Genomic DNA, 24,361 nt, shown 5'->3' on the forward strand with positions numbered 1-24,361 from the left:
ATCATCAAGTTTTGGTATCTAGAATGGCCTTCACCAATCTCTTTAGCTTTGATTGCACCACTTTCACGAAACCTACTCCAATTATTGGGTCACACCCTCATTTGTCTTTCTGTGTCCCACTAATAATGATAGTGTATACCACACAATCTAGCACTGTATCACACTGTATTTATACTCTTTTTATTTATTTATTTATTTATGTAATTGTTTATGCTATTACAGTTTGTCCCACTTTTTCTCCCTTCGCCCCCCTCCATCCAGCCCACCCCCCACTTCCATAGTCAGTCCCCTCGCCGTTGTCCATATCCTTCATATATGGGTCCCTCATGTTGTTCTTTGACTAATCGCTTCACCTTCTTTCAACCAGTCCCCACCACCCCCGAGCCTCTTACGACTGCCAGTCTGTTCCATGTTTCCATGCCTCTGGTTCTATTTTGTTTGTTAGTTTATTTTGTTCATCAGGTTCCTCTTATAAGTGACATCACACAGTACTTTGTCTTTCACTGACTGGCTTATTTCACTTAGCCTCCAGATCCATCCATGCTGTCACAAAAGGTAGTTTCTTCTTTCTTTCTGCTTGTAGTATTCCATTGTGTGAATGCACCACAGTTTTTTAATCCGTTCATCTACTGATGGGCACTTAGGCTGTTTCTAAATCTTACTTATTGTAAACAGTGCTGCTATGAACATTGGGGTACATAAGTTCTTTTTAGTGTTTCAGGATTCTTAGGGTATAATCCCAGCAGTGGAATAGCTAGGACAAAAGGCAGTTCCATTTTTAGTTTTCTGAGGAAACTCCATACTGCTTTCCTCAGTGGCTGCACCAGTCTGCATTCCCACTAGCAGTGCACTGGGGTTCCCTTTTCTCCACATCCTCACCAGCACTTGTTGTTTGTTGATTTATTAATAATGATAGCCATTTTGGCAGGTGTGAGGTGATCTCATTGTGGTTTTAATTTGCATCTCTCTGATCATTAGTGATGTTGAGCATTTTTTCATATGTATATTGGCCATTTGTATGACCTCCTTGGAGAAGTGTCTATTCAGCTCCTTTGCCCGTGGGTTTTTTTTTTTTTTTTTTTTTTTTTTTTTTTTTTTAAGGATTTTATTTATTTACCCAGCCTGCAAACCAGGCAGGTGCCCTGACCAGGAATCGAACCAGCGACCTTTTGGTTTGGAGGCCAATGCTCAACCCACTGAGTCACACCAGCCAGGTCTGCCCATGTTTTTTTAAATTGATTGTTTTTCTTCGTGATGTTGAGTTGCATAAGTTATTTGTCTATTTTGGAGATTAAACCCTTGTCCAATATATCGTTAGCAAATATGTTCTTCTACACAGTCGTGTCCCTTTTCATTTTTTTGATGGTTTCTTTAGCTGTGTAGAAGTTTTTTAATTTGATGAGTGCCATTTGTTTTTTCTCCCCCCCCTTTATTTCCCTTGCCCTAGGAGATATATGGCAAAAATATTGCTATGGGAGATATCTGAAATTTTACTGCGTACGTTTTCCTTTAGTATTTTTATGGTATCGTGACTTATATTTAAGTCTTTTGTCCATTTTTAGTTCATTCTGCAGTATGGTGTAAGTAGGTGGTCTACTTTCATTTTTTTGCCTGTACCAGTCTAGTTCTCCCAACACCATTTATTGAAGAGGCTATCTTTACTCCATTGTATATTCTTGCCTCCTTTGTCAAATGTTAATTGACCATAAAGACATGGGTTTATTTCTGTTCCATTGATCTATGTGTCTGTTCTTATGCCAGTACCAGGCTGTTTTGATTACAGTGGCCTTGCAGTATAGTTTGATATCAGATATTGTGGTCCCTCCTACTTTCCTTTTCTTTGTCCAGATTGGTGAGGCTATTTGGGGTCTTTTTTGGTTCCAAATAAATTTTTGGAATATTTGTTCTAGATCAGTGAAATATGCCATTGGTATCTTTTTTTAAATTATATTTTATTGATTTTCTTATTGCAGTTGTTCTGATTTTTTCCCCTTTGTCCTTCTCCACCCAGCATCGCCCACTCCCTCAGACAATCCCCCCACCATTGTTCATGTCCATGGGTTATGCATTTAAGTTCTTTGGCTACTCCATTTCCTGTACTGTACTTTACATCCCCATGGCTATTCTGTAACTACCTATTTGTACTTCTTAATCCTCTCACCTCTTTACCCATTTCCCTTACACCCCTCTTCCATCCACCATTGGTATGTTAATAGGAATTGTGTTGAATCTATAGACTGCTTTAGGTAGTATGGACATTTTAATGATGGTAATTCTTCCAATCCATGAACAGGGTATATGCTTCTATTTATTTGTATCTTCCTCAATTTCCTTCTTCAGTGTCCTATAGTTTTCCAAGTACAGGCCTTTTAACTCCTTTGTTCAATTTATTCCAGGTACTTGATTTTATTATTTTTTTTTGTTGCAGTAGTAAATGGGTTGTTTTCTTAGTTTGTCTTTCTGATAGTTTATTATTGGTGTATAAAAATCCTCATTTCATTTTATTTTTTAAATGATGCAGTGATAACAAATGACCCCTGAATTATGTTTAGAATGGTGGAATAGTGATTAAACCTCTTACTGTGAACAAGACTATATACTTCAGGAGGACCCAGCCTGAACCTCATTTGTTTTCTATCATTATCCCCCAGAACTTCTGAGTACACTGCAAGCACTCAATACACATTGTTAGTATGATTTAATAGGATTAAGAGATATTGGCGGAGACCATCAATGAAGTGAAACAAGGTTTCATTAAACTCATTAAACAGGTGGCTTCACTTCAATATATATTTCAAAGAAAAAGGAACCTATGTGAGACACATATACAGAGTTTGGCACAAATAACACCCCTTTTTATTACAAAATCTTTTCTTACAAAATCATAAGAATGTAATTCTGTAACATACAATATCACATTCAAGCACACCATAGGACATTTTAGGTGAAATGTTCAAATTAAAACTATAAATTATTACACCCATATTATTACCCAACTCAAGCAGGCATTACTTCTGCCGAACCTTGTATTCCATCGAGCCCCAGCAAAGGCTTGGAACTGATGATGGTTGCCTGATGAATGAATATCCTATCCCTTAACCCCTAACACACCTCACAAAACCTGCTTTAGAAGATTAACCTATTAGTTTCCTGCTAGAAATTCAAAACCCATCGTATCAGCTTGAATTTTTCTAATCTGTATGGGGAAAGAGACCAAATTTATCCTCATTGTGTACCCAAGGAGAAAGAGCTCTCAAGGATTCTCAATAAATGACTTCAGACCTCTCATTGAAAACTTCCATTTCAGTTTCTCAAACTTTCTTGATTCTGAGCTCTGCTCATGCTTGTCTCCTAGGCAGAAGTCCCTTCCTCCACCTCCTTGACTACTTCAAGGGCTCCCTCCTCCGCAAAAATTTCCCCCAGACCCTCCCCCAAACAGTTTGAATTAGATACAGTTCCTGTTGCCCTTCAGCGCAATGTGACGGAATGGACTCCCTAGCATCTAGCACAGAGCCTGGAACATAATAGGATTTTAATGTTTGTTCATAAAATGAATATTTTTTAGAAAATCAATATTGATTCCAAATTGTATTTGTTAATGCACAACTTTGAGATGAGGTTTTCCTACTTTATTCATTTATTAATTTCTTCACTCATTCCTTCATTCATGCATTTTAGAAATGAAAAAAATTAACTCAGTGCTTATTAATGGGCTAGACAGCATGCTCATCATTGAGGACATAGTGATTAGGAATAAAAATTTTAAAAAATTAAAAAAAAAAAAGGAAGATATGGTTCCTGACCTCCAAGGTTTGCCTTGGCAATGTAGTGAAACATTCTCTTTCTCTTCCCCTGGCTTGTGTGGCTCAGTGGATTGGGTGCTGGCCTGCAAACTGAAAGGTCACCAGTTCGATTCCCAGTCAGGGAACATTCCTGGATTGTAGTCCAGGTCCCCAGTTGGGGGCCTGCAAGAGGCAGCCATGTATCTCTCACACATTGATGTTTCTCTCCCTCTCTTTGTCCCTCCTTTCCCCTCTCTCTAAAAGAGTAAATAAATAAAATCTTTTAAAAATGTTCTCTTTCTCAGTTTCAAATTCTTGAGACCAAAAACATAGTTATAAATTTTGGTGTTTTAGAATTACTTTAACTTTTAAATTCTATTTGAGTAGACATGCTAAGAACCACATATAACTACTTATTTCTTCTACTTGGTTTTGTGGTTTGGTGTCATATAGCCAGGCAGGTCTTGCCATCCATAAAAGAACCTGGACTTGGACATATATACTCTAAGTTCAGACAGTAAGGCAGCCAATTTAGCTAATTCATGCCAAAAATTACCTAGAAACATTTTCACTGCCTATAAGAATAGCTTGACTTGCGATTCACCGTATGATTTAGGTGAGTCACATAACCTCTATGTCTGGGGATTCTCAGCGGTAAATTACAGGGATGCTAGGAATATAATGAATGAGAGACACAATGGCATAGTGCAAGTGTACCGGACCAATTATTTTATCATCCCTAAATTGATCTATTTTATATATCCTTATTTTCACATGTTAGGAAATAGAGCTAACTTGATTGCCGAAGTAAATCTATTTGAGGGACACATGAATGGCAGGGTTTATGAACACAATTTGCACAATTGTACACAGCAACAATTTCACAATGATCTCTGTACCATTACCCATATACTTTGGATTTAAACACAAGGAGTAATCATGCAGAGAGTGGAAGGCAAAGAAATAATGTATATAAAGGTTTTCGAGATCCATGGAAATGGTCAAGAAGCTGTATAAATGAATTTCATCATTATGCATCCATGATTAATCAGATACTGGTCCATGACTATTTCATTTTGTGTGAAACTAACCCCTAATCAGTCCAGTAAACCCTAATTAGAGAAATGATTCCTTGAGCTTATATGGAGGGTTTATACTTTTTGAAGCTCTTTCATGTACATTTACTAGTATAATCCTTGCAACAATCCACTGAGGTAGGTGGAGCAGGGTTTAGTATCCTCATGTATTAATATTTTTGTTACACTTCACTTCATATAACTTACTAAATACAGATTTAAACTCAAATACTTAATATAGGTCTTTTTACTTAATTCTTACAGATCACATAAGAACATAATGTATCTGGAAAGTTCACAGTATAAAACCAAGAAAGGTATAAGTACAGTAAAGTACATTCTTTCACATAATCAAATAACAAACAAACAAACAAAAATCTTCTTGAAAAAGAAACAGGTTTTTCCAGATGAGTTGGGCCATTCTCTTAATGATTAACACAGACTTTTGTTAAATTTCTACTAGGAAATCCATACAGAATGTTTATTTAATGAAAAATAAAACGATTTTTAGCAAGTTTTTCTTCACATCAGAATAATTTTATGGGGAGAAACTTGGAGTCTTTTATTTTTAATATAAGTTCCTCTAAAACATCATGTGTTCATGAACATGTCCATGTTTTTTCCTCAGTACAATTGTCAGTAATCTGGCAGAAGCGGAACCTAATCACTGCCAAACAAAATTCCAATATTTAATGAGAAAATATATTTTTGATGCTTTAGCCAAAAATGCAAAACTCCTTATATAAGCCAGTGGAATTAAAAAGTAATCCTTAGTACCTAGTAACAGAATAAAGCTAAAGAAATACAACACACAGACTTAAAGAAATTAACTCTGAAAATTAAATTTTATGTAATACATATCTATAATTTTGTATGTAGAATATATTTAACTCAGAATTAAATTTTATGTAACCGATGAATATCTGCAATTTTGTATATAAAATATATTTTTGGAACAGTAAAGTTTATTGAAACAAGAATTATGTTTTGTAGCATGATCATTGCTTTTTCTTAAAGATATTAAAGACAGAGAGAGGGGAAGGGTGGGGGTGAGAGAGGGAGAGAAACATTGATTGGCTGCCTTGCACGCCCCCAACTCTGGCACCTGGCCCACAACCCAGGCTTGTGCTCTGACTGGGGGAATAGAATCAAAGGAATCGCCCCTGACGGTGACACTTTGAGTCACAGGCTGGCTCTCAAACCACTGAGCCACAGCAGCCAGGGCAACACAATCATTGTTGAAATACTATTACCTCAATTAATCATACCCTACTCTTTCTTTTTGCAAATTTAAATTCTTCTGGGAGGGTGTGGGTTGAGGTGGAAGAGGGTATAAGGGGGGTAAATGGTAATGGGAAAAAATACAATGAAAATAAACTATTAAAAATTCTCTGGGAAATTAAAAGGAAAATCAAAGTTTCATTTCTATTAGGTGCTTATTCTTTGTTTTGAACTAATATTTTTCCAATATTTATTCATAAGCCTAAAGTTAACAAGTATAGGCCCATGAAAATATTTCTTGGGCTGTCATTAATTATAGTGTATATAGGGTCTTGGAAATCTCAAATTAAACAGTAAGATTGGAAAAAATTCTAAGCAGACCAGCCCTATACAAAGCCAAATGGCCAGTTATGAAGTATTGTATTTGTTATAAGCAAATAGTGGTTTGCAAGAAAAGAAAACTAAGTCCACTAACTTTCATCTAGCCTTAACTACCTTAAGAGTTTTGTCTTGGTGTCCCTGGCCAGGTGGCTCAGTTGGTTAAAGCATCATTCTGATACACCAAGGATGTGAGTTCAATCACTGGTCAGGACACACACAAGAAGCAACAACGAATGCACACATAAGCGGAACAACAAACTGACATTTCTCTCTCTCTCTCTCCCCCACTCACTCCCTTTCTCTCTGTCTCTCTACAGTCAATCAATAAAAATTGTTTTTAAATCTTCCATTAAAAAATGTTTTATTTTGGTAACAGAGACCAATATTGACCTATGAGTGCGGATTTATGCAACTCTGAAGGGCTTTTAGAGACCACTTCACGAGTTTTCTTTGGGTCTTTTGTGGCACAATTACTTAAAAATTTCAGACCTAAAAAAGTATTCAGAACTGTTACTTATTATGAATTAGACAGGTTAACTCCTTCTAACTCTTAAATTCTATCATTGTCGCTTAACTGTTCACATTTCACTGAAGCTTTAGCTCTTTCTTGAAGTGCAGGTCTCTTCTGTTAACAACATCAATTGATTGTTACTTCACTAGGAGTTATGAATCTTCAAATAGTTAATCGTTTTCTTCTTTAGAAATTATATTTTATTGATTATGCTGTTACAATTTTCCCAATTTTCTCCCTTTGACCCCCTCTATCCAGCATCCCCATTTCCTCAGGCAAACTCCACACCATTATTCATGTCCACAGGTGATGCGTACAAGTTCTTTGGTTACTCCATTCCCTATCCTTTACTTTACAGTCCCATGGCTATTCTGTAACTACCTATTTGTACTTCTTGTGGGAACTACCCTGTAGGTAGCTAACTGCCTAACTGCTTTTCTCCTGCTGCTTTTAAGGTTCTCTCTTTAACCTTTGGCATTTTAATTATAACGTGTCTTGGAGTGGGTCTCTTTGCATGCATCTTGTTTGGGACTCTGTGCTTCCTGGCCTTGCATGTCTATTTCCTTCACCAAATTACAGAATTTTTCTTTCATTATTTTTTCAAATAGATTGCCAATTTCTTGTTCTCTTCTCCTGGCACCCATATGATGCAAATGTTGAAATGCCTGAAGTTATCCCAGAGGCTGCTTACACTAAACTCGGTTTTTTTGGATTCTTTTCTGTTCTTGTTGTGTTCGTTGCTTGTTTTTTGGTTCCTTATGTCCCAAATCATCGATTTGATTCTTGGCTTCATCCCCTCTACTGTTGTTCCCTTGTAAATTGGTCTTTATTTTAACTAGTGTATCCTTTATTTCTGACTTGATCTTATTTATGCTGCTGAGGTCCTAAGTTCCTTGAGCATCCTTATAACCAGTGTTTTGAACTCTGCATCTGATAGATTGCTTACCTCCATTTTGTTTAGTTCTTTTTCTGGAATTTTGATCTGTTCTTTCATTTAGGCCGTGTTTGTCTCCTCATTTTGGCAGTCTCCCTGTGTTTGTTCCTATGTATTAAGTAGAGCTGGTATGACTACCTGTCTTGGTAGTGTGGCCTAATGTAGCAGGTGTCCTGTAGGGTCCAGTGGCACAGCCTCCCGTCACCCATGATGGGTGCTCGAGGTGTGCCCTTTGTGTGGGCTGAGGACACCCTCCTCTTGTAGTTGAGCCTTGATTGCTATTGGCAGGTCAACGGGAGGGATTTACCCAGGCCAGTTAGCTGCAAGGACTGGCTGTGACCACTAACCACCACCCTCCATGGAGGATCAGCTGTGTAGGGGCAGGGTGGTGGTATTCGAACGTGGTCTGTATCTGTCCACTGGGTGCACTGGTCCTGGAGTTTCCCAGGTGGTGCAGGCCAAGGTCAGCCCCAACCTGTGTTTTGCCTGAGGCCACCCTGCCTGGGCTATAAAGCAATCTGAGATGGCTGCTCCTTGTGCTGGGCTTGCAGATTCCCAGGCAAAGCCAAGCTGTGAATCTAGGCTGGCTGCTGCTAGTGGGGGCCTGGGGCTCACTAAGGCCAGCTGTTGCTTGTTTGAGAGAATTTAGGAAGTTGTGAAGCATGAGCCAAGACCAGCAATCCGTATGGAAAAGCTGGGCCCATAAATTAGGTGGGACGGAGTCACTGGGGTCTCCAGGGTGGGAGTGTTAGCCAGGTTGATGGAGTCTCAGACATGGCACCAGCCTGCTGGCTGCATGGCTCTGTGAGGGAAGGGTTCAGAAAACAGACAATGGCCTCTACTTGCCTGTCTGGGAGAATGCCACCCCTCACCTTCCACCTTGATGCCTGACACTTCAGTTCTCCCCCTGTATGCTATTGGTGCCTTTCAAGCTGCTACCCTGGTGCTGGAGCTCAGAGGGACTGAGTCTCAGTAAGTCCATGAGTGGGTTCAAGAACTTCTTGGGACTCCAGTAGTTTCTTCAACTGACTCAATCCCTACTGGTTTTTGCAGCCAGAGGTTGTGGGGGCTTATTTTCCTGGCACTAGAACCCTGGGCTGGGGAGCCTGGGATTCCTCACTCCTGATATCCCTCCCAAATTTTTATCCACCACACGTGGATGTGGTATCAGCCTGGTCTACATCTGTGCCCCTCCTACCAGTCTGGATGGATGTGGTTCCTTCAATTCTGTAGTTGTCACACTTCCATTGAACTTGAGTCCTGAGGGTTCTGAATGATGGTTGTTTTACATTTTAGCTGTAATTTTGATGTGGTTGTGTGAGGAGGTGAGCTGTGTTTACCTGTGCCCCGATCTTGAGTGTAAGTTCAAATAGTTACCCTTTCATTGCTTGACTGGAGTATAGTTTAATGACAGTGAGCAATGTGGGGCTATTCTGAACTTAGCAGTGAAAGGTCTGAAGATTGATTTTTGTTACAAAATTCAGAGACTGTACACAAGAAAGTTTGTTGAAAAGCAGAATCAGATGGGATCTTCAGGGTGCTTTATTTTATGCCTTCATGTTTAGCTAGCAGGAGAAAAGATGGGACTGGATAAGCAATGAGTGATAAGGACAGAAAGATAGGATGACAGTCATCTCCAGAGAGCAATTTAATTGGCAGGTTTCAGCCATTTATTTATTTGTGGATTCAGACCCCATACCACATTCCACTGGTTTTCAAACTAGCCTGCATCAAAACCTGCTAGAGTAAAAAACAGTTGCAAGGTCACACCCGTTTCTGATTCAGCAAGTTTGAGATGGAGCCCAATGATTTGCACTTTTAACAAATCCCCAACTGACACAGATGCTGCTGGTCCCGACTGCACTTTGAGAACCAACCAGTAGGTATCCTTACACCATTCAGTTCTCCTAACTTTTAATAAGTACATACATTCTACGGTCTATAAGCAGACCACAAATGAAATAGTGAGAAGACAGTTTAAAAGTAACTTTAAATAGTATCAGTTTTGAGGAGGTATATTTACCCTAATAAAGGGAATAAAGTTGATTTTAGTTTTAGATGTCCACTTAAATTCAGTAATAATAGTGAGTTGAAATTCACATTTATGTTAAAAAAAAACCCTTCTAATCTGGTATAGGTACATTAAGGTAATTCAGGAGAAATGACGTAACATCTAGGATTTGCTCTCAAGTACGCCAGCAAAAGTAAAGAGGGAGGGGCGTCCTAAATGAAACAATATTGATATTTGTTGGAACTCAATGATGAGTACCATGGGGTTTACTACACTTTCTACTTTTGTGTTAGAAAATTTCTGTGAGAAAGCTTTGAAAATTTACATCTTCGTCGATATTCATTGAAAATATAGTTGACATGTAAGAAGAAATGTGAACTGCATTTAAAACAAAGTCCTTATGGTAATCCCGGAAACAGTGATAACATAGTCACCGTAATAGACTAGGCCTGAAATGCAACTCCTAATTTGGAAATCCCCGTTGTGGGCAGAAATGGGTAGGATAAATAGCTACATGAAATACCTACATTTAAACTCTCTGCCTTTATGGTTCCTTTATCCCCTCCCTTTTTATGCTATCAGATTGCTTGCAGCTTCTGAAAGTCTCTGGGTCATTGCCTCCATAGACCCACAAAATCCTTCTCTGCCACCTGCCTCAAAGGGGCAGTGGCTTTTAGGTCCCCTGCTTGTTCACACTTTGTAATGGTGACTGTATTGTCTTGGGACAACCAAGCCCATCTTTGTGGGGAGGGAAGTGTTAACTATGGTTCATATTTTTATGCATTTTAAAAACCAACTTTTCATGCACTTACAGAATTCTCTAAATTATCATGAAAACAGATGTCTTCTTTAAAAAAAAAGATGACTTGATGTGTACCTTAATACCTGGCTGAATGGCATAAGGTGTATAAAGGAGGTTACATTTTAGTATTTTTAGGAGGGCTATTTTTTTTCTGGAAAAGTACAACATATTACAAGGTAATAAGATAACATTTTAAAGAATAGTACTTTATTGAATACGTCTTATTCACAGAAAAATAAGCTTTAATCTATGACTGCCAGATTATGCAGCGGAAAGTAATTTTCTTCGTTTTCCATACCGATGGAAAGATTTCTACTAAATGAAAAAAAAAAGCCATAAAATTGTATTCACAAATATAGTACTCTATCTCAAAACATTTCACACGATTATTCACAACACTAATACAATGACATATCAATCAACCATTCATTCTCTCAGGTTAGATAAAGTAGAACAGCAATGGAAAAATGCAAAATCTTCTAACAAAAATTGCATAAAAGCCTTTGTTACATCAAATAAGAAATGCAAATTTGTAACTAAGCACAGACAAAATGACAATATATACTTATACAGTAATTTTAAATGTTACATTAGTGATACACACTAAGAATGCAGTAAATGCAAAAAAATTCTATACACATATCTGCAAACTTTAGACTCCAAAATAGAATCTTACCACCAAACGTTAATGTAGTATTACAAGTTGAAGATATATGTATTCAAGATTGTCCTATAGTATTAGCGATAAAGTGTCATTTAATACGTAGTGAAAGTTATGGTATAAAAGAAAGAATAGTTGAAAAATAAAGTTTTTAGACTTCCCAGGAGAAGTAGCTTGAAGTTTTTCACCTTCAAACTAAGTCCCAATCTGGGCTGCCACTAATTAGCTATATAGCTTTGAACAAATCACTTCACCTTTGAGCCTTAGTTACCTCATCTGTAAAATGAGGGGGATGAATTAGATGCTCTCTAAGGTCACTTCTAGCTTTGATGCCCTATAATTCTATTATGCTGCCAGTGAAATTCACATCGTGCTAAGTATATGACTCGAATTGAAACTGATTATGAAGGTGGGAATAAGCTAATCATTTCTGATAGGAAAGCTCAACTAAATTTGAGTTTTTTCAAAAAATTAAATATTTTCAAGGACTTAACCTATTTATTTATTGTAATTTACCTGTTAACTATGAGGAACACCAAAAAAGATGAGTAAGAGTCACTGAAATAGTTACCTAAATTTTAGCCCACATTTCCAGAGTCAGGGCAAACCGGAAGGGTAGCAGAGTATTAGGAAGGGGACTAGTATTTATAGCAGGTATTTTACATACCTTATCCTGAACTCTCACAAATGTAAGATAGGCTTTAATCTCATATCACAGATGAAGAAATGGCTATCTCTTTTTTAAAAAGTAGATTTCACTAAAAATAACTACATCTGTCCAAGGTTCCCTCCCGTTTTCTTGTTTCTCTAATGGAAATGATACACAACCAATCCCATTTCTCCCACCCCTTCACCCTCTCCTCCCATATTCAACATCTGAGCAACCAGGAAATAAAACAATGACTTGGATCTAAAGGGTACAATACATGCAAATAATGCTGTGGTGGTAATCACCCATTCAGAGAGTTCAAAATACCAATTTTGTCCACTAAAATGAAAACAAGAAAAACAACTATCAAAATTTAAATATTAGAACAACAAAAACACAGGAGATCCCAATACACAGGGCCGTATCACATTATATACACTTGCTACACCCACCCTACTTCATCTTAGACCCTAACCAAAGGGGAAAAAAGCAAAACCACACACACATAAAAACAAATCTAGCAAAAAAGGTGATACAAAGCCATTAATTAATAAACTGGAATTTATAAACACTAACCCCATTTCTCAAAAATTAAGATAAAGCTTTTGATAACACACTAAATTGTTATGAATAAAGATAACTATTTATTACAAATAACTTGACTCTTCACATGACTAAATGTAGTAAAATAGGTGGTGACTTTGAAATCTTCATACACAAAAGGAGTATCTACATGTAGATACTGAAAACTACTCTGAGAAGGGGAGGCAGAGATTTGGGTCTGCTTATATTCTTGACCTTGCAAGTGATCATTTCTTGCACAATTAGGGAGAATCCAGTGCTTTTTAAAGTGGGAACACAAACACTGGTTAAGTCTTAACAAAGTTTGGTTAAAAGTTGGAGTGCTGAGTGATTTAAGAACCTGAAGCAACAGCATTTCTAAACAACTCTTAAAATAAACTTGTTAGTCACATCAGCTTCATGCATTAAATTTCACAAGTCATGGGGAGAAAAAAGGTCTTGCTTAATTCTAAACACATAAGTTTTAAAGAGTTTTAATGAACTGAGGCTCCCAGAACAGGAAAGGCCTTATGTTAAAACAATCCAGTCCTTGGCCAACAACTACATTGAACTAACTACCTGACTTGGAGCTGATGTGTCCTGGAAAACACATTTTTAAAAACTTTAACACTTTTCTCCCCTTGTAATTTCAATTTAAAGTTTAAACTGTATATGCAAATTTTAACTTAATAAATATATAATGGTAAAACAAAATAGGACAGTCGTTATTTTTAAAATCCTCATTTAAATTTGCAATGCTTTAAATGAATATCACTTAAAGTAATAATCAACAGAGGTTAGAAGAACATGACAATACTCTCTCTTAGAAAATACAACAATAATTGTAATTTTTAAGTCTTCATCTCAAGCTTTTCTCTGCAGTAAAATGCTTCACTCATCTCTACAACAGGTCGTTGTGAGAATCTTGTAATTAAAGCCTGGGTAGGCCCTGGCTAATGTGGCTCAGTGGATTGAGCGCCAGCCTGCAAACATAAAGGTCACTAGTTCGATTCCCAGTCAGGACACATGCCTGGGTTGCGGGCCAGGTCCCCAGTTGGGGGAGCACGAGAGGTAACCACACATTGATGTTTCTCTCTTTCTCCCTCCCTTCCCCTCTCTAAAAAAAAATAATAATAAATATAATCTTTTTAAAAAAAGCCTGGGTGGGTATTCTATGAAGGATTTTTAAACTTTCATTTTTTATCTATATTGATTTTTATTCAAGTTTTATTTTGTCTTTAATATTTAAAGAAATATTCTTCTTTCCTTGTCAATAGTTTATAATTTCCAAGAGGTTTTTAAGGATCTTGAGACAACATTTATTTCAGACTTATCTACTACTATTGCTAGTCAAGAGAACAAAAAATGTTAAGTAAAGACACGACATTTTGTCTTATATACATCTTAATCATTCTAACAGCAAAAACTTACACGAAACTTTACAATATAAGATTATGAGAATCTCAATATGGAAAGCTTTCACTACAACTACAAGCAGTGTACAAACATGCTTCTACTTTTACCTACATAAGCTGACAGATGTTTAAAATACTGGGTTAACAAACATCTTTTAGTAAAGTGACTTAGGCAGGCTTAAACTAGCAAGGATTAAGGATGAATCCTTACTAATTAATTGGAAGATCTGAGACATATTTTATATTTCATTTTACAAAATCAGGAATATTTATTTTGAAACAAGAGAAGAAGACATGGTCTACCTGTCAGAAAACTACCACTCAGAAATACTTTTCATCCACAAAGCAGGACAAACATAAAGACATTTAAATTTCACATTGATACCAAAAAAGGTTAACTGTCCTGCCTTCTTGGATTAGAAAAACTAAAGCTGAGCATCAAGTAGTTTTGCAGGCATTTGAACATGCCTAAGCCTTTAAATCAGTAAAATACTTTCTAAAAATTCTGATTACAAAAGTAACACATACTTACAAAAATTCAAACAGAACAAAATGAAAAAAAGTAGAAAGTGAAAGGCCCCTGTAAAGCCCCTCTGGGACCCACCCCCACCCCCTCAAGAGAAACCACATTTAACAGTTTGGTACCTATCTTTTCTAATCTTTTGTTCTATACATATATAAAACGCACACAACCTTCATTTGGCTCATTCGATACATGTAGGCTAGATGGCATTCTATCATTAAATAGCCTTTTAACAATGGCAAAATCATTGTGTAAAATCATCCACCCAAGTATGTATGTATAATTTTAAAAGAAAATAGACGAAATCTAAAGCATAAAGACTAACATCTAAAAATAATGTCTATCTTTCCACCAGTGTGGAACAGTTCACTCCTTTTTCACATAAAACAAATTATGTGATTGGTGAGATTAACTCTAATCTCCACATTTACACAGAATACTCCACCTGCTAGGCCTATCTGAAAAGAATGAAAAACTTAGTTGATTAATTCACTTACATTTAGAAGCTAAGTCAGTGTACTACAAATTCACATTGTGATCGGTTACAATATGATGATTCTTAGTCAAGGGTTTCAATTAATAGAAAAAAAAGAGAAAGGAGAGATAATATAGCGAATATCCTGAAAATCCAGAAATTCAAATTTTAGATTGCCAACTATAACACTGCAGTTTACAATTTTTCTTCTTGGGAGCAAATGCTAATGAATTCAATGCTGATTACTTAAATTTGGTTCACATCACACATTCAATCAGAGTAATAGGAACATAATACATCTAACTGTAGAGTTAGATTAAGACATAAAAATTTTTTGCTTGAAAGTAATGACTGTGTAGCACATGGGACATTTATCAACGGCTTCAGCACATTGTTTACAAGTGACCAGATGTCCGCAAGGAATAAACACTATAGCAATATTTCTATCCATGCAGATTTTGCAAAGCTTCTCCTCTTGCAGGAGCCTTAGCTGCTCTTCAGTACTAATCTCTGTACAAAGAGAAAAGAAATTAGTTAATTGTAGACTTTCTTAGTTGTTTAAATTCATTGAAACGATTTGAACCCCTACTATGTGCCAGACACTAATCAAGTATTATTGGGAGACAGGATGACTCACACATGGCCTCTGCTCTTAAATAGCTTGAATGCTAGTAGGAGAAGGAGGTGAGCTGAGGCAATAAAGGCAAGCACAAAATACACAGTGGTAAGTGCTCTAATAACGGTATGTACGAAGTGCTTGGGGACGAGATGAGAGGACAAGTTCTTCTGTTCAGACTAGCTGGGGAAAGCTTCATGGCTTGGCAGCTTCTGGGTGGGGGGAGCAGGGAAGTGGAGGAATGACATTTAAATCGGCCAGCAACTTGCCAGGCAGACAAGCAAGGGTTAGGTAAAAGAAATACTGCACAGAAAGGGTATGTATGGCTTATTCCGGAAATGGGGGGATAGATTGGAGGGACATTTCTGAAGTGGGACAAGTAGGATTTGGTGACTGACTGGATGTGAGGGATGAGAAACAAACAAGAAATATAGTTGATTTCAATATTTCTAGTGTGGCTGACAAAGGGATGGTGATGCCAACAGGAAATATAAAAGGAGGTACAGGCCTGGGCTTTTTAAGATACTTTTGAGGTGTTTGCAGGGCATCTATATAAAAATGTCCAGTAGGCAACTGGAGAGTCAAGTCTTGAGGTCAGGAGTCAGCATTACAGAGACTTGGGTGTCTTCAGCATATGGACGGTACTCAAATACTTGCTTAATTCAGCCTTTCCCAAACTAGGTTTTGTGAAATATTAACAAATATGCCACAAAAACCATGTTTTGTGGTCCTATATAACTGTAATGACAACATCAACAGTAGCAGCAGTTAACAGTAATATAACACTTATTTCCACGTGCCAGGCACTATTCCAAACACATTACATACTTTAACAATCTTGTGATCATTGTATACCAGTGATTTCTAAATCTGGCCTCACATGAGAATTACTCGGGGCATTTGCAACAATAGATTCCTAGGCCTCATTCACTGAATCTAAAATATTTGGGGTTGAGCCCACTGGCATTTGGGAACCACTGCTTTCAATTTCAGGGCAGTCTAATGCAGTGTATGGCCCCTCTTAGAAACTTGTAATGCATTTCCCTATTTAATAATAGAGCTCCTTTTTCATGGCATCCCTTTTAAACTCCTGGGGAACACTATCATGAAAAGAGGTTTGGGAAACAGTGGTTTAATTTTACTCAACCAATACTTACTAGACACCTGAATTGGTTCTAGGCACTAGAGATACAACAATTAGATATATATAGACCTCAGCCCCCAAATCATTCATAGACAAGTAAGGGACACAAGTAGCCAGGAAATTATAGTAGAGTGTGATGATAAAGGTAGTTAGAATGTGTTAGGAAGAACACAAGAAGGGTGTAAGTGTGTGCATGTATGAACACATAAAGGGAAAGCCTCCTAGAGGAATAAACTAGGGAGAGAGAGAAGGCCTTGGGGGATGGGGGCAGTGGGAGGAGGGTGTTCTAGGTAGAGGAAACAGCATGAGTAGGCTCCAAGGAGAGACACAGAACAGGGCCTACATGTCCACAGGTAAGGTTTGGGAACAGAATTAGAAGGGGAAACAGCATGAAATGAGGCTACAGAAGAGGTTAGGAGAAGCCTGATCCTGAAGTATTTGGCAACCCATGTAGAGGAGTTTGAAATTGATTCTCAGGGCCTTAGGAGCCAGTAAAGGGTTTTAACCTAGAGAGAGAGAGGTTCAGATTTGTGCTAAAGAAAGGCTTTCCTGACTAGGGGCGTAAGAAAGGATTGTTTATCTCCTGTTTCTTAACAGGCAACCTCCTGGGCATACTGGAAACTATAGGCCCAAACATGGAACTTACCAGAGACAAGAACATAAAGCACCTAGGCTCAAGAAGCTTGTCTAATGGGCAGGGAAAAAAAAAGGAAAGCAGTTCCAAAGTAACGTTACAAGTGCTCTAAGAGTACTGAGTAGAGAAGTGGGAGCTCTGAACTCTGCTATGGGTCCTGGGGAAAACTTCAAAGATGTGACCTCTGAGCTGAGCCTTGAAGGATGAGTTAGGTCACAAGTTGGATTTAGGGAATGGGGGAGAGGGCAAAGGGGGATAAAACCAGGTATACAAACAGGAAAAAGGCATTCAGGACAAAGGAAACAACTTAAGTAAAGGGATAGCATTATAAACGGACTTATGTCATATAAAAGCAAGAATGAAATGCATTTTCTTGCTATTGTCACAACCTGCGACAAGCAGCCTGAGTTCAACCAGAAGAATATGAAAGAGCAGAGCCACCTGATTAAGGAAAAGCACTGAGATGACGGGCTTTCTGCTGCCACTCGGAAGCAAAGGGGCTCGGAGATCAGGCAGCAGAAGCACAAAACGGCAAATGAGGAGAAACCCGAGCAGCTTGGTGGCTTCGTGTCCAACCCTCTTGCCCTTTACCTATGTGCCTGGAACCAGTCCCACCGTGCTCGTGTTTCCTCCTGTAGTGCTCCAAGGCCCCAGCACTGATGGCATTCCCTTTGCCTTGAGTGTATACTGGGTCTCTTTTGCTCTTCCTTCCCCACAGATAGCCTCTGTTCCTATGGACCATTCCTGGGGGGTGAAGGGGTTACCCCTTCCCAGTGTGTTTTAGTCCTGTGGGGTTTACCCCAAAGTATTCAAAGTAGCTTTGTAGTTTAAAAATGGGAGGAAAACAATAAAGTAATTTATACATTACTTTTGGATGTGATGCTCCAGTGAGTAGAAAAGAACAATGGGCCAGATACCCAGAGTAGTCGGTTTTAGAGAGACAGACAGCAGAATGCTGTGTACCCGGGGCTGGCAGGAAGGGGAACGGGGAGTTGCTGTTTAATGGGTATAGAGTTTCAGTTCTGCAGATGAAAAGGGTTCTGGACACTGTGTGCACAACAGAGAATGTACTTAACGCTACTGAACTGTAAACTTAAAAATGGTTCAGATGGTAAATGTTGTTATGTGTATTGTACCACAACTTTTTAAATTAAAAAAGTAACATTGGACCAGAAGTCCAGAAACCTGAATTTCACTCCCAACTGTCTGAGTGATCTTGGGCAACGACACAACTGCACTTCAGTTTTCTCACTGAAGTAATGAAAGTTATATAATCTTTAAGGTTTCTCTTGGTTCTGATTGTTTGAGATTCCTTATACAGACCATGACGGAATGAAATGTCATGCCTACCAAACTCTGATATCAACTCTACTGTTTCTACCTTATTTCAGCACTGCCTAGAGCCCCTTAGTTGAGATGGTGATGCCCCCCCCACCCCGACTAATAGTCTACCTCTGGTAATACTTCACTCTAGCCTTAACTGTTCATTTCATTTAAGTGTGATCATATTATGTTACGGACTAAATGTCTATCTCCCCAAAACTCGTATTTTGAAGCCCTAACACCCAATGTGACGGTACTTAGAGACAGGGCCTTTGGGAGCTAATTAGGTTTAGATGAGGTCATGAGGGTGCGGCTTCAGGATGGGATTGACGTCTTTACAATTAAAAAAAAAAAAAAAGGAAGAGAAACCAGAGCGTTCTCTCTCAGCCAGGTAAGGACACAGCGAAGGTAGCCGTCTGCAAGCCTGGAAGAAGTTCTCATCAGGGACCCTATCTGCCTGCATCTAGATCTCGGACTTCCCAGCCTCCAGATCTGTGAGAAATAAAATGTCTGTTGTTAAAGCCACCCTGTCTATGGTGTTCCGTTCTATCAGTCCAAGGAGACTAACATACAATATTAAAGTTTTTTAAAAAGTCCTTATCTGTTAGATACTTATTGAAGTATTTAAGGTAAATGATATGTAGGATGTTTAGGATTTACTGTGAAATGCTATAGCAAAAAACCCCACAAACATTGGGGGAAGACATGAAACAAGATTTCAAAAGTGCTGGGAATTACTGAAGCTGGCTGATGGGAGTACATCAGGGTTCGTTATAGTGTCCTTTCCACTTCTGAAGATGTTTGACATTTTTCATAATAAAATGTTACAAAATGTTTATCCTCAGGGGGATGTTAGAGGAGGGAAATTAATGGGTCACAAAGTCATATAAGATACTATCCATAATGAAGCACTGTTAGGTGTCTCTTGCTGTTTAAAACCAGCCAGACATACCTTTCTGCAAGGAAGTCTGACTTGATTCATCTTGTGTGTTGTCTTTCTGCACACTCACTAGATCTGCAACCAGAGCCTCAAGTGATTTATAGTTGCTCCTAGATGTCTGAATTTTTTCCTCCATTATTTTCTTAATATCCCTGAAATTGAACCCCATTCGTATAGCTTCATGCACCATAGGATTCTGGAGGATGGTATCATCTGAAATGAAAATCGGTGAGGAAGAAGAACACAGATGAAACAATTATTTTCATTAACACAACTCAACACAAAGTTTAGTTAAAAAAAAAATTAAGCAGCAAGAAAAAAACTCCCCAACAAACCAAAGCTGCTCTGAACAGAAGATTTTGAAATATTTAAGGCACTGAAGGATCCCTTTCAGAATTTTACAATAATTGAAAATGGAATATTTTGCAGCACTATGAATTGAGATTAGATGCTTTAAATGCTTCATGAAATAGTGGAAGATAAAGTAAAACAGGTAAGAAAAGTGTTAAATGCTTAAAAAATCTGGACATTTTTCAAATCAGATGTTCTCATTAACAACCGACCTAAGGTACTTAAAGAGCAGATGTCTTCTTTACTGAGTCCCTAGCAATTACTTTGAAAAAATAATGGGAAATAGGGGGAACTCCTGGTGGACTTTGAAAGTATCAGTTTCCTATTTCTCAGACTTAGTTTCTATAGATAAGGGGGGTGAACTAGATAAGGCAAGGGGACAAACCAAAACTCACTGTAGTGATGCTCAAAGTAGTGTACAGTTATGTAAGAAAGTGCTAAAGAGGAAATTCATACCCACTCATTCATCAATTCTACTCGTGGATATTAAAAATGATGCACATATCTACCAAAGACATACATAAGAATATTCATAGGAGCATTATTTGTAACAGCCCCAAACTGGAAATTCAAATGTCCATCATCAGGCGAATGGCTCACAGTACATTATGCTATATTTGAACACTACGCAGCAAGAAAGAAGAATGCACTACCGGCACAGACAACAGATGATGAGTCTCACAGAGTAAAATGTCATCATAATGATGACCGAGACACAAAACGCTACATACTGTATGACTGCATTTATAAGATGTTCAAATCCAACCTATGGTAATCGAAGTCAGAATATAACTTGGGGGTGGATATTGATCAGGACATGTAGGGATTTAATTGTAAGAAACAGTATGGTAATGAAAGGTATTTTCTAAGTAGGGAAGTAACTTAAGACTTGTGTTTGACAAAAATTCTGTCGGGAGGTTAGAGTGCAAATAAAAGTCCAGTTAGGAGGCTGCTACGATAGCCTGGCTGAGAAAGAAGGGCAGGAGCCACGGCAGAACCAGTAGATTTTAGACAATATTAAAAAGGTGGAATTTATCAGACCTGGTGATTAATTAAATGTAGTGAAATTAAGGAAAACAAAGAGCTTATAATGATGCAAATGATGGGGCAACTTTGTGAATTGTGATACTATTAACTAACACGGGTGGGGGCGGGGGGGGGGATAGAGCAGGGCTCAATTTGTCTGAGTGGTTTTCAAAAGAGAAGCTGAATTCAAGCTGTTTTTGAGATTTCTAGGTGGAGATGTCCAGAAGTCAGCCACTCCCAATTTTTTGCTGGCTCCTTCTGCCCACCTGGTTAGATACTGATGGTTCCCTCATGTGATCTCTCTCTCTCTTTTCTTAACAATCTCTCTGGATACTTTCCCTACTACCCCAATTTCACTCCCATTTATATGAGTTCCAGGTTTTCACATTCACCTGCTTGGATATCCTGCAGGTACCTGAAGGTCGATTTGCTGAAAACCAAAAGCAAGAACAACAGGATATCCACATGAAAAAGAACTAAGTATGCTGCTACCTCGTATTATTTACAAAAATTAACTCAAAATGAATCAAAGACCTGAATGTAAGAGCTAAAACCATAAAACTCTTAGAGGAAAACATAGGTGACCCTGGATTGGACAATGGTTTCTTAGATATAACTTCACAGCATAAGCAACAAAAAAACCAGATAAATTTGACTTTGTCAAATTAGGAACTTATGTGCTTTAAAGAACACCAACAGGAAAGTGAAAAGACAACCTACAAGATGGGAGAAAATGTCTACAAATCATATACCTGATAAGGGACTTACATATAAAAAGAACTAGAATGTATAAAGAACTCTTACAATTCAATAGTAAAAATACAAATAACCCAACCAAAAAATGGGCAAAGGAGATGAACAGACATTTTTCCAAAGAAGACATACAAATGGCCACTAAGCAGGTGAAAAATGTCCAACATCACTAGCCATCTGGGAAACACACACACACACACACAAATGATGAGATACCACTGCACACCCACAGGATGGCTGCAATAAAAAGACAAATAATTACAAGTGTTCACAAGGATGTGGAGAAACAAACTGGAACCCTCACACATTGCTGGTGGGAATGTGAAATGGTGTTGCCACTTTAGAAAACTGTCTGGCAGTTTACCGAAAGGTTAAACGTAAGAGTTACCATATGGCCAGGCAACTCCATCCCTAAAAATATACCCAAGACAATTAAAAACATATGCCTACACAAGAACTTGTACATAAATGTTCATAGCAGCATCAGCTATGTCCACCAACTGACAAATGAATAAACAAGATGTACTATGCATGCAAAGAAATAGTTTTCCACCATAAAAAAGAAATACTCATATATGACTGCTACAAAATGGATGAACCTCAAGGCCGTTATGATTCCATTTAATACGAAATAACCAGAATAGGCAAACTCATACAGACAGAAGTAGATTAGTGGTTGCTTGGGGCTGGGGATGTGGGGGGCAGCAATGGGGGATGACTGCTAACGGGTATGGGGTTTCTTGTTGGGGTTACGATAACGTTCGGTAGTTAAGTAGTAGGGATGGTCGCACAACCTTGTGAATATATTAAAAACACCAAAATCTATACTTTATAATGGTGAAAATTTTGCTAAATAAATTTTTATCTCAATTAAAAAACATTAATCCCAAACCAAGAATCTTATTAGTCATAAAAAGAATAGTATGCATCGTAAAGATGATTATCAAGAAATGTTACAGATTCTTTGTTTCTGAATAATTTCAAAAATACAGGCTAGAATAAATCATTTCTTAAACTCCATTATTTATTCCCATTACAAAAGCCTTATGAAAGTGGCTCTCCTCAAGCATATTTATAAATACATATAGTATTCTCTTGCTATGAATATAGAAAGTGGGGAATCACCAGACATATTCTAAATTAAACTTTCTACTATTTTTGAAACATGATGCCTCAGTTGAGAATGAGAGCTGTAGTACAATGCAGGATTCAGAAGACCTTGTTTACAGTCCTAGCTCCACCAATGATTTGTACTCTAACTGCGAACAGGTCATTTAACCTCTCTGACTCTGTTTCTTCATCTGAAAAGTGGGGATAACAACATCTTCTTCCCTGAACATACTACCTTTCTCTGCCCACTTTCTGGTTTTTAAAGATGTCTATGATGAATAAATAATCTTTGTAATAAAACTTCTACCTCTCTGTGAAGTAATAAGAGATACACAAACCCAACTGTACCCCTCTGTGAAGATGGGAAAGGCCCAAAGATGGCACAGAATAAATAAGCAGGTAGGTCAGGGCTGAGCATGGTGATGACACATTAGCAGAGCACTGGATTAATGGCCCTGGGTAACTGAAGCAGCGCCCGAAGTGGTGGTGTGCAGCCTGTAGCTGCTCCTCCCAAGCCTGGAAAAGCTAGCTGTCCAATTTCCATAGGAATGTTCTGTATATATAAATATCCTACTGAAATCTATAGGCACTTCATTACTTCTTAAATTTATAGCAAGTCTCATCTCAAACAAATACACCTTGGTGTACCTGAAAGAATATGTTTAACTTTCTACCTTATAAATAACAAGTATAAGTTGGTAATGAAATTAAAAGTATATCACAATAAGCATATTTACCAATTTTTTTAGTTAGTGATGGTGTTTTCTCATCATTTCTTCCCTAAAATAGAAATATAAATTGTAAGTTAAAATTCTTTTTGGTAGAAGGCAATTATCTCAATATGAAAAGTTACGGTAACCACAAATTAAAAATTGGCTTTATTCCAACTCAACATATGAATATACACAAGAGGTACAGCCCAATGAAGCTAGAAGGAAGTTAGAAGGTCATCTAACCCAACCCATTCACTTTACAGACAAGAGGCTGACATTCAGGGAGTTTAAACAACTTGATTGAGGCAATTTAGTTGATGGCAGAACCATAATGGCGACTGTGCTCTCCCAGAGTTGTACTCACAAGTAGTTTACAACTATTTATGAGTACAAAACACAACATACAAAAGTCAAATTTCAGAAGCCCGAGAGATTATTTTTGTTCTTCAAGCCCATTTTTTTGCCTATAGTGATATTAAATCAGTTTATCTTAATCCCCTTTCACCAACTTGCTTCAGGTTAAGAACAACAAGCACTTTTCAAGATCTCCCTTTTATTGCTCACCATACATTATTAATTTAAAACACACCACTGTGAATTTTACACCAAGAAATCATTGTAAAACACAGTATCTGAAAATACACATTCTACAATATTTGACTTACCACAGACTCTTCAAGTAAGTGGGTTAAATGAATATTGTTTACGTATTCTTGTCCCTTCTCTTCTAACAGATATTTACACCTAAA

General features: G+C 37.7%; 1 protein-coding gene across 5 annotated transcripts in view; it reads right to left on the reverse strand.

Annotated features, from left to right (window-relative positions):
• Positions 1 to 10,903: 10,903 nt before the first annotated feature.
• XIAP (X-linked inhibitor of apoptosis) overlaps positions 10,904 to 24,361 on the reverse strand; it is a 36,290-nt gene continuing 22,832 nt past the window's right edge. For all 5 annotated transcript variants that reach the window (XM_053917114.1, XM_053917110.1, XM_053917112.1 and 2 more), the window contains 4 exons: positions 24,278 to 24,356; positions 23,637 to 23,679; positions 19,672 to 19,872; positions 10,904 to 15,512 (listed from right to left, as the gene is read on the reverse strand). In XM_053917114.1, coding sequence (XP_053773089.1) covers positions 15,319 to 15,512; positions 19,672 to 19,872; positions 23,637 to 23,679; positions 24,278 to 24,356 — 517 coding nt within the window. In that variant the 3' untranslated portion in view covers positions 10,904 to 15,318. The remainder of the gene's footprint in view (positions 15,513 to 19,671; positions 19,873 to 23,636; positions 23,680 to 24,277; positions 24,357 to 24,361) is intronic.

Source organism: Desmodus rotundus, chromosome X (assembly GCF_022682495.2).
Source record: "Desmodus rotundus isolate HL8 chromosome X, HLdesRot8A.1, whole genome shotgun sequence".
Lineage (NCBI taxonomy): Eukaryota > Metazoa > Chordata > Mammalia > Chiroptera > Phyllostomidae > Desmodus > Desmodus rotundus.